We start from the raw sequence: 14,275 nt of genomic DNA, 5'->3' as shown, positions 1-14,275 counted from the left end.
TGGTACCAAGACGGCAACATACCATCCGGGAGTCACGGCTACGGCCACAGAAACGCCTGCCTGTTCCCTGAATAAATGAATCCCCTATTACTATTGCTCTTTCCCTCTTCTTTCTCCCCTCTTGTACAGCAGAGCTACCTATGGTGCCACAAACTTGGCTCTGATTGCATTCCTCCGAGGAACCAACGCTCTGACCGGTATCCAAAACAGAAAACCAATTGGTGAAGGGGACCCCAGGGGACTCCACTACCTGCCTAATTTTCTTGGACTGACTGGCGGTTACCCATTCTCTTTCTGCCTCTAGGCTCCTTAGCTGTGATGTGACCACCTCTCTGAACATGCTATCCACAAGCTCTCAGCCTGGCAGATGCGCCACAGTGACGCCAGCCACCGCTTGAGCTCCAAAATCTGGAGGTCAAGGTTCTGCGACTGGTGATACTTCTGCACATGTGGTCCTCTAGGACACTGGTAGTATCCACAACTTCCCACATATTACAAGACACGCATACCACGCGACCAAGCAGTCCTGCCATGGCTTCAATTTACATTCCTTGCAATAACTTTATTTTACTTTGGTTTATTTATGCAACTTTATTTTACCTGGCCTTGATTTAGCTTTATCTCCCTATTGCTTCCTTAAATGTAAGTAGCCCCTCTTTTAAAAAGAATGTGCTTTTCTAATTCTCAGCTACTTGATGACACTCCCTAACAGCAGTTTCTTACCAACCAATGAACTTATGTTTCTCCTGTGATGTTAGGTGTTGCTGACTGCTTGGCTCGGATTCCTCCTTTCGCACTCTCCTCTAGATGCTGCTGACTGCCTGGCTTGGGGTCCTCCTCGCTCACTCTCCTCTAGGTGCTGCTGACTACCTGCCCCAGGGCGGTCCTCTTGCACTCTCTTCTCCTCTCCTCTCTTTATAAAGGATCAGCATAACTCCCTTGCTTTTGTACTCAATATCTTTATTTATCAAGCCCAAGCTCCCATATGTTTTGATGTTTTGAGTCTGTATGACTTCTTCAGAAGAGTCATACAGACACAAAATGTCATCTCTGTTTCTCTCTCCACAGGTACTGTCAGGCATGCTGAGTTTTTCCAGCATTTGTTCCGATACTATTTTAAAACTTAGGAACAGAATAAACCTTAACCACTTACTACTGTTACTTCATTAGCACGAGCAGAGAGGTGGTCAGGAATCTGAAAACAGCGCGAGTGGAGAGGAGGGCAGGAGATTGAAAACAGCGCGAGTGGAGAGGTGGTCGGGAGATTGAAAACAGCGCGAGTGGAGAGGAAGGCGGGAGATTGAAAACAGTGTGAGTGGAGAGGTGGTCGGGAGATTGAAAACAGCGCGAGTGGAGATGTGGGCGGGAGATTGAAAACAGCGCGAGTGGAGATGTGGGCGGGAGAATGAAAACAGCGCGAGTGGAGAGGAGGTCGGGAGATTGAAAACAGCACGAGTGGAGAGGAGGTCGGGAGATTGAAAACAGCGCGAGTGGAGAGGAGGTCGGGAGATTGAAAACAGCGCGAGTGGAGAGGAGGTCGGGAGATTGAAAACAGCGCGAGTGGAGAGAAGGGCAGGAGATTGAAAACAGCGCGAGTGGAGAGGTGGTCGGGAGATTGAAAACAGCGCGAGTGGAGAGGTGGGCGGGAGATTGAGAACAGCGCGAGTGGAGAGGAGGTCGGGAGATTGAAAACAGCGCGAGAGGAGAGGTGGGTGGGAGATTGAGAACAGCGCGAGTGGAGAGGAGGTCGGGAGATTGAAAACAGCGCGAGAGGAGAGGAGGTCGAGAGAATTTAATCATCTTCCTTTGATATTCAATGGCATTACCGTCATTAAATCCCCCACCATTAACCTTCTGGGGGCTCCTGTTGACCGAAAACTGAACCATCTACAGGACAACCATCTGCAAGGCATGTCAGGAGGATGAATGCGGCTCCATCGAATCATAGAATGGTTACAGTAGAGGAGGAGGTCATTTGTCCTGTCATATCTGTGCTGGCTCACTGAAGGAGCAATTCGAGTGCCATTCCCCCACCTTCTCTCCGCAGCCCTGCACATTCTTCCTTTTAAGATAATAATCCAATTCCCTCTTGAATGCCTCCATTGAACCTGCCTCCAACATCCTCTGAGGCACTGCATTCCAGATTCTAACCACTTGCTGTGTGAAAAAGTTTTTCTTCATGTTGCCATTGCTCATTTTGCTGATTACCTTAAATCTGTGCTCACTTGTTCTCGCAATTTCTCCCTATCTACTGTGTCCAGACCCCTCATGATTTTGAATACATCTAGCAAATCCCTTCCCAACATTCTCCTCCAAGAAAAACAATCCTAACTTCCTCAGCCTATCTACACAACTGAAGTTCCTCATCCCTGGACCCATTCACATGAAATTTTCCTGCACTGTCTTTAATGGCCTTCATATCCTTCCTAAAGTCTGGTGCCCAGAACTGAATGCAGTTCTCCAATTGAGGTTGAAGCCATGTTTTGTATGGATTTAACATAACTTCCTTGCTTTTGTATTCTTATGACCCTATTTATGCCCAGGATTCTGTATGCTTTATTAATCACATTCTCAACCTGTTCTGCCACCATCAATGATTCATGCACATAAGCACTCAGACCCCTCTGCTTCTGCACCCCCTTTAAAATTATACCCTTTATTTTATATTGTCTCTCTGTCAATCACCCAATTTCATATCCACATTACTACTGTTCTTTTTGGTAGTACAGAACTTGAGTATTGCTGTAAAAAGAGACATGTCTAAGCTTTTTGTCTTGCAATCATCAGGATACTCGCAAGAATACCAATATAAAGGGGAAAACAACAGTTTATACTGTAAGTAAAGTGAGTGCTGATTGGCAAGTGACGTTACCATGGAGAATGCACCACTGATGGTGACTGACAGTTAAGTGCCAAACATTGTTTCAAATTTAGGCCCAGCTCTCTCAGACATCTTTGTTGGGTTCCATGAGAAACGTATCTTCAATGGAATGACACCTAAATTCGCATATTTCCAATATGTGGATAATAACGTATGTTCTATTTACATAGGAACAAGGGGTAGGCCATTTGGCCCCTTGAGACTAGACCACCATTTAATTAGATCATGGCTGATCTGATAGTAACCTGAAATCTACATCCCACCTACCCACGATAACCTATCACCCCCTTGCTTACCAGGGATCTATCCACTTCTGCCTTAAAAATATTCAAAGACTCTGCTTCCACCGCCTTTTCAGGAAGAGAGTTCCAAAGACTCACGACCCTCAGAGAAAAAATTTTGCCTCATCTCTGTTTTAAATGGGCGACCCGTTATTTTTAAACGGTGACTCCTAGTTCCAGATTCTCCCACAAGAGGAATCATCCTCACCACATCCACCCTGTCAAGATCCCTTAGGATCTTATATGTTTCATTCAAATCGCCTCATACTCTTTAAAACTTCAGTGAATACAAGCCTAGCCTGTCTAACCGTTCCTCAGAAGACAACCCGCCCATTCCTGGTATTAGTCTGGTAAACCACCTCTGAACTGCTTCCAGCGCATTCACATCCTTCCTTAAATAAGGTGACCAATACTGTACACAGTACTCCAGACATGGCCTCACTAGTGCCCTGTGCAACTGAAGCATAACCTCCCTACTTTTGTATTCAATTCCCCTCACAATAAATGATAACATTCTATTAGCTTTCCTAATTACCTGCTGTACCTGCATACTAGCCTTTTGCGATTCAAGCACCAAGACATCCAGATTCCTCTGCATCTCAGAGCTCTACAATCTCCCACCATTTAGATAATGTGCTTCTCTTTTACTCTTCCTGCCAAAATGGACAATTTCACATTTTCCCACATTATACACCACTTGTCAGATCTTTGCCTGCTCACTTAACCCATCTATATCTTTTTGTAGCCTCCTTATGTCCTCTTCACAACTTACTTTCCTACATATCTTTGTGTCATCAGCAAATTTGGCAACCATCCCATCCATCCCTTCATCCAAGTCATTTATATAAATTGTAAACAGTTGAGGTCCCAGCACTAATCCCTGTACACACCACTCATTACATCTTGCCAACCTGAAAAAGACCCATTTATGCCTATTCTCTGCTTCCTGTTAGCCAGCCAGTCTTCTATCCATGTCAATATGTTACCCCCTACACCATGAGCTTTTATTTTCCGCAATAACCTTTGATGTGGCAGTTTATCAAATGCCTTCTGGAAATCTAAGTACAGTATATCCGCCGGTTCCCCTTTATCCACAGCACATGTTACTTCCTCCAATAAGTTGGTTAAACACGATTTCACTTTCACAGAACCATGTTAACTCTGCCTGATTACCTTGAACTTATACAAGTGCCCTGCTATAGCTTCTTTAATAATAGCTTCTAACGTTTTCCCTATAACAGATGTTAAGCTAACTGGCCTGTAGTTTCCTGCTTTCTGCCTCCTTTTCTTTTTGTGCAATGTAGTTACATTTGCTATCTTCCAAGTTAATGGGACCTTCCCTGAATCTAGGAAGTTTTGGAAAATTCATGCCAATGCATCAACTATCTCACTAGCCACTTTATTTAAGACCCTAGGATGAAGTCCATCAGGACCTGGGCACTTGTCAGCCCGCAGCTCCAACAATTTACTTTGTACCACTTCTCTGGTGATTATAATTTTCCTGAGTTATCCCTACCTTCCATTTCTTGATTTACAGCTGCCCCTGGGATGTTACTTGTATCCTCTATAGTAAAGACTGATGCAAAATACCTGTTCAATTCATCTGCCATTTCCTTGTTTTCCATTATCAATTCTTCAGACTCACTTTCTATAGGAGCAATGCTCACTTTCTTAACTCTTTTTTCTTAAATATTTATGGAAACTCTTGCTATCTGTTTTTATATTTCTGGTTAGCTTTCTCTCATACTCTAATTTTTCATTCCTTATTAGTCTTTTAGCCATCCTTTGCTGTTCTTTATATTCTGCCCAATCTTCTGGCCTTCCCCCTCTCTTTGCACAATTATATGCTTTTTCTTTAAGTTTGATACTATCTTTAACCTTTCTCGTTAACCATGGATGGGGTATCCATCTCTTGGACTTTTTGTTACTCGTTGGAATGTATCTATTCTGTGTATCCTAAAATATACCCTTAAATGTTTACCACTGCACCTCTATTCACCTATCCCTTAACTTGCCAATTCACTTCAGCCAGCTCTACTTTCATGCCCTCATAATCGCTCTTAAGTTTAAATACATAGTCTCGGACCCACTCCCCTGTCCCTCAAACCGAATGTAAAATTCAATCATATGGTCGCAGCTACCTAGGGGCACTTTCCCTATGAGGTCATTAATTAAACCTATCTTGCACAATCCCAGGTGTAGTATAGCCTGCTCTCTGGTTGTCTCCAGAATGTGCTGTTCTAATGAACTATCCAGGAAACATTCTATGAATCCTCATCTATGCTATCTTTGCTCATCTGGCTTTCCCAGTCTACTTAAATGTGCAGCTGCATGTGATAATTTCGTTAAATGTCTTAATGGGCTCAGTCCTGCGCTCAAATTCACCTTTAGAATGGAGCAGTCAAATGAACTCCCTTTCCTTGACATACTAGTTGAGAAATCTGCCAGGGGGTTCTCTACCATGGGCTACCGCAAGCCTACCTTCACCGGGCAGGCAACACAGCCATCAATACACGCGTTGGGATTCTTACAGTTCCACACACTATAAGATTAATCTTATCGACAACCTTGTAAATAGGGCCCAAAACATTTGCTCACCATGCAAGTTTGATGCTGAAACAGGGGCAACAAAGACATCCTGAGGGATAACGGCTTCCTTGATCAGATCATTTCGTGCCATATATCATGCAAACTCATGAATAGGCCTAAGGGCGACACTTTCAGCCCTGAAAAGTGCCCAGCGTACCTCAGATTACCCTGGAAGGGTAAGGTATCTCAAAGATTTGAGCAACAGGTGAAGCTAGCTGTCTCACGCTGCTAATATGCAGTAGCAAAACAAGTGGTACTCACCACTAACAGGATGCTGACATCAAGCCAAAAAGACGTTCTGTATATCACACAAATGAGTAATGAGGTATATGAATCTCAGCGCCAGTGTGATGCTAGGTATGTAAGCCATATGTCCCAAAGACTGGTGGACCGTATCAAACAGCATGTCCCTGCTGCTGTTTGGAATGAGCAAGGTATAGACTGTACCTAATCAGCCCGTGCTTGCAAAACTCAAAACACAGTGTCCAACATTAGATGTGATGCCGCGAATGGACCACAGTTGCTAAATAATTCAGTGTGCTAAGAATTACATTGACAACCAATTTAAGATTGTCAGTCAGGTTCGCAATTTCACCCATTTGTATCAGGGAGGGGGAAAGTTACCTGGGTCCTTTGTACCAGGAGGCAGTCACACATCTTGGGACAGGGTCTTATGATTTGATCAGGCACAGGAGAGTATGATAGTGAATGATGCAAGTAAGGGGGCTCAGAGGGCAGGAACGCAGGAGTGTGAGCCTCTGCAATTGTCCAACAGGTTTGGGGCTCTCAGCTTGTTTGGATGAGAGTGGGGGCTGCAGGGTGGATGGGCAAACTGATCATGGTACAGGAAAACATTCAAGTTGGGGGAGCTAAAAGAAATGTTGTGGTAGTAGGAGATAGTATAGTCAAAGGGATTGACACTGTTCCCTGTAGCAAAGAGCGTGAGTCCAAAAGGCTGTGTTGCCTGCCCAGTGCCAGGGTACGGGACATCTGTTTGGGGCTGGAGAGGAACTTGCAGTGGGATGGGGAGGACCCAGTCATTGTGGTCCATGTTGGTATCAACAACCATAGGCAGGACAAAGAAGGAGGTTCTGCATTGTCAAAGACCAAGGCACCAAATTAAGAAGCAGAACTTCACAGAATCTCACAGTGCAGAAGAGGCCCTTCAGCCCATCGAGTCTGTACCAACACGTGAGAAACCTGACCTACCTATCTAATCCCATTTACCAGCACTTGGCCCATAGCCTTGAATGTTATGACGTGCCAATTGCTTATTCAGGTACTTTTTAAAGGATGTGAGGCAATCCGCCTCCACCACCCTCCCAGGCAGTGCATTCTAGACCGTCACCACCCTCTGGGTAGAAAGGTTTTTCCTCACATCCCCACTAAACCCCCTGCCCCTCACCTTGAACTTATGTCCTCTTGTGACTGACCCTTCAACTAAGGGGAACAGCTGCTCCCTATCCACCCTGTCCATGCCCCTCATAATCTTGTACACCTCGATCAGGTTGCCCCTCAGTCTTCTCTGCTCCAACGAAAACAACCCAAGTCTATCCAACCTCTCTTCGTAATTTAAATGTTTCATCCCAGGCAACATCCTGGTGAATCTCCTCTGCACCCCCTCCAGTGCAATCACATCCTTCCTATAATGTGGCGACCGGAACTGCACAAGAAGCTAGAGCAGGGCACTTGGATAAGCTCAAGGGCATCAGGCAGAGTCAACATGGTTCTGTGAAAGGGAAACCGTGTTTAACCAACTGATTGGAGTTCTTTGAGGAAGTAACATGTGCTGTGGATAAAGGGGAACCAGTGGATGTACTGTACTTAGATTTCCAGAAGGCATTTGATAAAGTGCCACACCAAACGTTATTGCAGAAAATGAAAGCTCATGGTTTAGTGGGTAACATATTGGCATGGATAAAAGATTAGCTGGCTAACAAGAAGCAGAGAGTAGGCACAAATCAGTCTTTTTCAGGTTGGCAAGATGTAACGAGTAGTGGGAACTCAACTGTTTACAATTTATATAAATTACTTTTTTTTTTAATTCATTCACGGGATGTGGGCATCGCTGGCTGGACCAGCATTTATTACCAATCCTTAGTTGCCCTTGAGAAGATGGTGGTGAGCTGTCTCCTTGAACCGCTGCAGTCCATGTGGTGAAGGTACAGCCACAGTGCTGTTGGGGAGGGAGTTCCAGGATTTTGACCCAGCGACAGTGAAGGAACAGCGATATATTTCCAAGTCAGGATAGTGAGTGACTTGGAGGGAACTTCCAGGTGTTGGTATTCCCATCTATCAGCTGTCCTTGTCCTTCTGGCAGTGGTCGTGGGTTTGGAAGGTGCTGTCTAAGGAGCCTTGGTGAATTCCTACAGTGTATCTTGTAGATGGTACACACTGCTGCTACTGTGTGTTGGTGGTGGAGGGAGTGAATGTTTGTAGATGTGATGCCAATCAAGCAGACTGCTTTATCCTGGACAATGTCAACCTTCTTGAGTGTTGTGGGAGCTGCACTCATCCAGGCAAGCGGGAAGTATTCCATCACACTCCTGGCTTGTTCCTTGTAGATGGTGGACAGGTTTTGGGGAGTCGGGAGGTGAGTTACATCTCGATGGATTCCCAGCCTCTGACCTACTCTTGTAGCCATAGTATTTATATGGCTAGTCCAGTTCTGTTTATTGTTGATAGTGGGCGATTCAGTGATGGCAATGTCATTGAACATCAGGGGGCGATAGTTGGATTCTCTTTTGTTGGAGATGGTCATTGACTTACACTTGTGTGGCACGAATGTTATTTGCCATTTGTCAGCCCAAGCCTGGTTATTGTCCAGGTCTTGCTGCATTTGGATATGGACTGCTTCAGTATCTGAGGAGTTGCGAATGGTGCTGAACATTGTGCAATCATCAGCGAACATCCCCACTCCTGGCCTTATGATGGAAGGAAGGTCATTGGTGAAGCAACTGAAGATGGTTGGTCAGTACCCTGAGGAACTTGGATGAAGGGATGGATGGGATGGGTGCCAAATTTGTTGACATAAAGATAGGTAGGAAAGTAAATTGTGAAGAGTACACAGGGAGGTGTTGGCATGGTCTGGTAATCCCAAGACCTAGGGTAATGCTCTGGGGACCCAGGTTCTAATCCCACCATGGCAGATGATGGAATTTGAATTCAGTAAAAACCTGGAATTAATGACCATGAATCCATTGTTGATTGCAAATGATGCTGAATATCCCTACTTTTTGTTCCATGAGCTTTATCTTTGCTCATAAGTCTTTATCAAATGCTTTTTGGAAATCCCATGTATACCACATCAGCAGCATTACCCTCATCAACCCTCTCTGTTACCTCATTGAAAAATACAAGCAGGTTACCATTTGCCCTTAACAAATCCATGCAGGCTTTCCTTAATTAACCTGCCTTTGTCCACGTGACACATGATTGTCTGGAATTATCATTTCTAAAAGCTTCCCCACCACCATAATTAAACTGACCCTGTAGTTGCTGGGCTTACTCTGTACAAACTTTTTTGAAAAGGGGTGTAATGTTTGCAATTCTTTGGTACCAATCTGAGTCCAAGGAAGACTGGAAAATTTTGGGTAGTGCCTCCACAATTTCCACTGTCACTTCCCTCAGTTTCCTTGGATGCATCTCACATGGTCCTGGTTCCTTATCAACTTTAAGTGAGACAACCTATCCGATACCTCCTGCTTACCAATTTTAAACCCTTAAAGTGTCTGAACTACCTCCTCTTTCACCAAGTCCCACACTGCATCTTTCTTTACCAAGGAAGAAGATGCTAAGTATTCATTTAATACCTCAGCTATGCCCTCTGTCTCAAGGTTTTAAATCCCCCTTTTGGTCCCTTTATTGGCCCCACTCCTCTTTTTCCCATTGTTTTACTATTTATATGCCTATAAATGTTTTTGGATTCCCTTATATGTTAACTGCCAGCCTGTTTGTATACGCTGTCTTCACTTCTCATTTGTATTTTCAATTCCCCCCTGAACCTTCTGTCTTCAGTCTGGTCCTCAGTTGTACCCACCTGGCATCTATCATACACACACGTTTTCTCCTTCATCTTAATCTTGATCTCATTTGTCATTCACGGAGCTCTGGATTTGTTAGCCCTACCATTTCCCATTCATGGGATTATACACCTTGACTGTGCCTGAACTATCTCTTCTTTATAGGCAGGTAATTGTTCGGTTAAAGTTTTGCTTGCCAACCTTTGATTCCAATTTATCTAGGTCAAATCCATTCTTATCCCGTTGAAGATGGCTTTTCCCCAGTTATTTATTCTTAATCTGGACTGTTCCTTGTTCTTTACCATAGCTGAACTAAACCACATGATACAATGATTGCTGTCCCCTAAATGTTCCCCTACTAACACTTGATCCACTTGGCCCACCTCGTTCCCAAGAATCTGGTCTAGCAGTGCCTCCTTTCTCTTTGGACTAGAAATATACTGCTGCAGAAAGTTTTCCTGAACACACTCCAGGAACTCTTGCCCCTCTCTGCCCTTTACACTACTACAATCCCAATCTATGTTCAGATAATTAAAATCCCCCATTCTAACTGCTCCATAATTCTTGCACCTCTCTATAATTTCCTTGCAAACATGTTCCTCTACATTTTCCCACTAACTGCTCTTTCTACCACGTTGTTGGTAACAATGTAGACCACAGCCACTGGCTTATTCACCTGTACCCCCTCAGGGTGCTCCGCAGCCATTCAGTGACATTCTTGATAGGATTGCAGGTTTTCCCATGACAGAGTGCCATTGACTGTGTGCACGATTCTATTCAGGCTCTGCATGTAAATCCTAAGATGTACCCACATATGGAAGGGTTACACTTCCTCCATGTTCAATTCTTGTGCGACTATAACCGACACATAATGCAGAGGCCAATGGTTGCTTTCCTGGGGAGCAGACAGGAAAGTGGAGTTGAGGCCCGCAAGCAGATCAGCCCTGATCTTATCGAATGGCAGAGCAGGCTCGAGGGGCCAAGTGGTCCCCTGCCCCTAGATCTTGTGCTCTAGTTGACCCGGGCATCAGGGAGGCAACATACTATTCTGGATTCACGCCTATAACCACAGAAATGCCTGTCTGTTCCCCGAACTATCCATATCTCCTATCACTATTGCTATTCCAGTCTTCTTTGGGCCCTCCTCTACAGCTGAGCCAGCCGTGGTTCCATGCACTTGGCCCCGGCTGCACCCCGCAGAGCAGCAGCTCATGAGCTCATTGCCTGTTCCATATTTTCCTTTAATTATTCACACCCCCAGTACCCCAGATTTTCCTCTTTTCTGAAGGAGGGCCTTTTGCCCAAAGGCTGTTTTCCATGTGTGAGCAGAAGTGAGCATCATTAAGGTGGTTATGGCTGGGCACTTAGAAGTGCTCAAAGCAATCAGGATGAGTCAGCACGGTTTTGTGAAAGGAAAATCATGTTTAACCAATTTATTGGAGCTTTTTAAAGGAGTAACATGCGCAGTGGATAAAGGGGAGCCTGTAGACGCACTGTACTTGGATTTCCAGAAGTCATTTGATAAGGTGCCACATCAAAGGTTATTACGGGAAATAAGAGCACATGGTATAGGGAGTAACATATTAGCATGGATAGAAGATTGGCTGGCTGGCAGAGAGTATGTATAAATAAGTCTTTTTTCTGACTGGATGTAAGCGTCCCTGGCAAGGCCAGCATTTGTTGACCATCCTTCATTGCCATTGAGTAGATGGTGGTGAGCCACCTTCTTGAACTGATGTAGTCCACCTGGTGCAGATACACCTACAGTGCTGCTGAGACAGGAATTTCAGGATTTTAATCCAACGACAGTGAAGGAATGGTGATGTAGTTCCAAGTCAGGATGGTGAGTGGCTTGGAGGGGAACTTGGTGGTGTTCCCATATATCTGCTGCCCTTGTCCTTCTAGGTGGTAGAGGTTACAGGTTCAGAAGGCGATGTTGAAAAAGGCTGGATAAGTTGCTGCAGTGTATCTTTTATATGTATATGATATGTCATAGCTCATGTTGGGGTCAAATAGAACACCGAAGTTGGAAACAGTCTGGTAGAGCCTCAGATAGTTGACAGCCCCTGGGCACCATGGTATCTGTAGCAAAAGTAGCATCTTGAGATAGAGGATCAGCTATGAACATATTGAATGGTGGAGGACACTCAAAGGGCCAAACGACCACCTCCTGCTTTTTTATGTTCTAGTCCTATGTTTGCAGTCAGGATTTTTAAAAATTCTACATGAGACAAAGGTTCAGATTATTGGTAGAACAACAAATATATGAAAAATTTCCTCTTACAGATTGAACGATTCTGCTGATCCAAAGGACCTTCTCAAAGATCCAGTGGTAGAAGTAATAGCAAAGAATCACAGGAAGAGTTCAGCCCAGGTGCGATGGATGTGGTATTTTTATTAAAAAGCTTATTCTCAAATCCAGGGTCAAGAAACAAGATGCAGTGTCTAATTGTCTATCAGTCCCAAAATAATCTCACTGCTGCACTCATCCCATTGCCCTGTATCAATCCCACTGACCTGCTCTCTTCGTAGCCTTGTATTTGCTCTGTTTCAAATAGTTATCCCATTTTTCTAAGTAAAATTCCTGCCTAAATCAATCCCTTAGGAGTAAGGTATTCCATGCTACAACATCTTTTTCTGAAAATAAATTTCTCCTCAGCCATTCCTCACTGTGGTTTTGATGCTCTTTTGAGAATGAGAGAGACAATCTCTAACAGTGACTTCAGCATCATTACTTTTTTATTTTTGTATTTTCTGCCCCTCTTTGCAAAAACTAAATTGCCTTTGTCTTTCCATGACTTTATCCACCTGCACTCCCATCTTCAGGGCGTCTGTATTTGTTCCAGGAGTCTCACTCTTCACTATATTCTTCAGTGCATTCCCATTGGGTGTTCACTCTCATTCTTTTCCCTCACAAAATCTATTACCTGGCACTTCTCCACATTAAATTGTACCTGTTCACCTGTTTTTATCTTCATTAAGTTTTTCACAGTCATTGTAGCTGTTAGCCAAACTTGCTTTATTTTGCTCCATTTTTCTACACATGCTCCAGGAAGAGAGAGGCTGCATCCTGTATCTGAGCAAGATTCAAACCCAGTCCCAGGATTGATTCTCTCACACAGCTGCCCTCTGCATTCATTATACATCTCCCTTGGAACTAATTGTCCTTTGTCACACTTAGGTCTTGTTGCGTTTTCATGTCCAGAGAAACATAGCAACTATTCCAAAGAGTGTAACGCCTGCAAGGATCCAGGAGAATGCTGAGGTAAATTTCATGTTGACTGCCCAGCTGGTCACCCAATCAGAGGATGGGAATAGTGAAAAATGCTTTGATCCACGAGTGATGACAGTAAAATGTTTAATCGCCTTTTTGGAGTTTGATCTTTTCCGTGTCCATGTGCTCAATTATGTTTTATGCGTAAGAATGGGAGGGGGGGTGCTCGGGAGGTGAGGTTACTGGGTAGGGGGGTGGTCTCAGGGGAATTGGGGCCTTGGGGGAAGAAGGAGTTGGTCTGCTGGGAAAGGAAAGTCTGGACTAAGGGACTGATTGATGATACAGGTAGCAAAGAGGCAACGCTTTTCCGATTCTACACTCTGTTGTGATTCAGAAAATGTTTCCTTTTTCTGTACACTCAGTACCTCAGCACAGAACATAGGAAATAGGAGGAGTAGGCCATTCGGCAACTCAAGTCTGCTCCACCATTCAATAAGATCATGGCTGATCTGATTGTGGCCTTGGCCAGAACCTTTCGCTTGGCATGCTTGAGGATAAAATGACCCGCGATGACATTGGGTGGGCATCCTGACATTATTGCACACTCAATGTGATATTTTGGTTGGTGGGCGTGGCGGGAGTTGGCAGCACACCCACCAACAATTAATAGGCCTATTAAGATCATTAATGTAATAATTAAATGCAATCTTTCACTGCCCGTCCAACCTTCCGAACCTTTGGATTTTTTATGAAACCTCATCCACAGGCAGGATGAGGTTTCCAACAGGAATTAGAAATTAAATGAAAATATTTAAATCTCATTTGTAACATGTCCCTGCTCTTGTGACAAAGTCACATGAGGGGACATGTTTACCTTATTTTTTAAATCTTTATTTGTAATGTTATAAATTTTCAGCTCCCTCAAGCAGCTCTGTGCCTTCAGGGAGCTTTCAGTGCATGCACCCACGCGCATGCACAAACCTCCGCGCTCACCCTCCTCCCGCCCCCACCCCGGCAGTGCTGCAGCCAGCGATTCATGCTGGCTCGCCGTTAATTGGCCAGCCAGCATGCATTTGCGGTTGGGCTTGATCACGGGTGCCAGTCAGTTTCACGGCCGCTCCGGGGCCCATCTGCCCGATGAGATACAAATCCTGCCCCTTAATTCTACTTTCCTGCCTATCCTCCATAATCCTTGGTCAAAAATCTATATAACTCAGCCCTGAATATTCTCAATGACCAGGCCTCCATGGCTCTCTGGGGAAGACTAGACTAAAGACCCTTTGACAGA

General features: G+C 44.5%; 1 protein-coding gene across 7 annotated transcripts in view; it reads left to right on the top strand.

Annotated features, from left to right (window-relative positions):
* Window positions 1-14,275, top strand: part of LOC144682277 (aldo-keto reductase family 1 member B1) — a 62,423-nt gene that overhangs the window by 31,870 nt on the left and 16,278 nt on the right. For all 7 annotated transcript variants that reach the window (XM_078544754.1, XM_078544752.1, XM_078544755.1 and 4 more), the window contains 2 exons: window positions 12,060-12,147; window positions 12,955-13,038. In XM_078544754.1, coding sequence (XP_078400880.1) covers window positions 12,060-12,147; window positions 12,955-13,038 — 172 coding nt within the window. The remainder of the gene's footprint in view (window positions 1-12,059; window positions 12,148-12,954; window positions 13,039-14,275) is intronic.

Source organism: Cetorhinus maximus, chromosome 6 (genome assembly GCF_964194155.1).
Source record: "Cetorhinus maximus chromosome 6, sCetMax3.hap1.1, whole genome shotgun sequence".
Lineage (NCBI taxonomy): Eukaryota > Metazoa > Chordata > Chondrichthyes > Lamniformes > Cetorhinidae > Cetorhinus > Cetorhinus maximus.
Note: the sequence above shows the minus strand (reverse complement) of the source record. Positions and strands in the feature narration are given on the sequence as shown.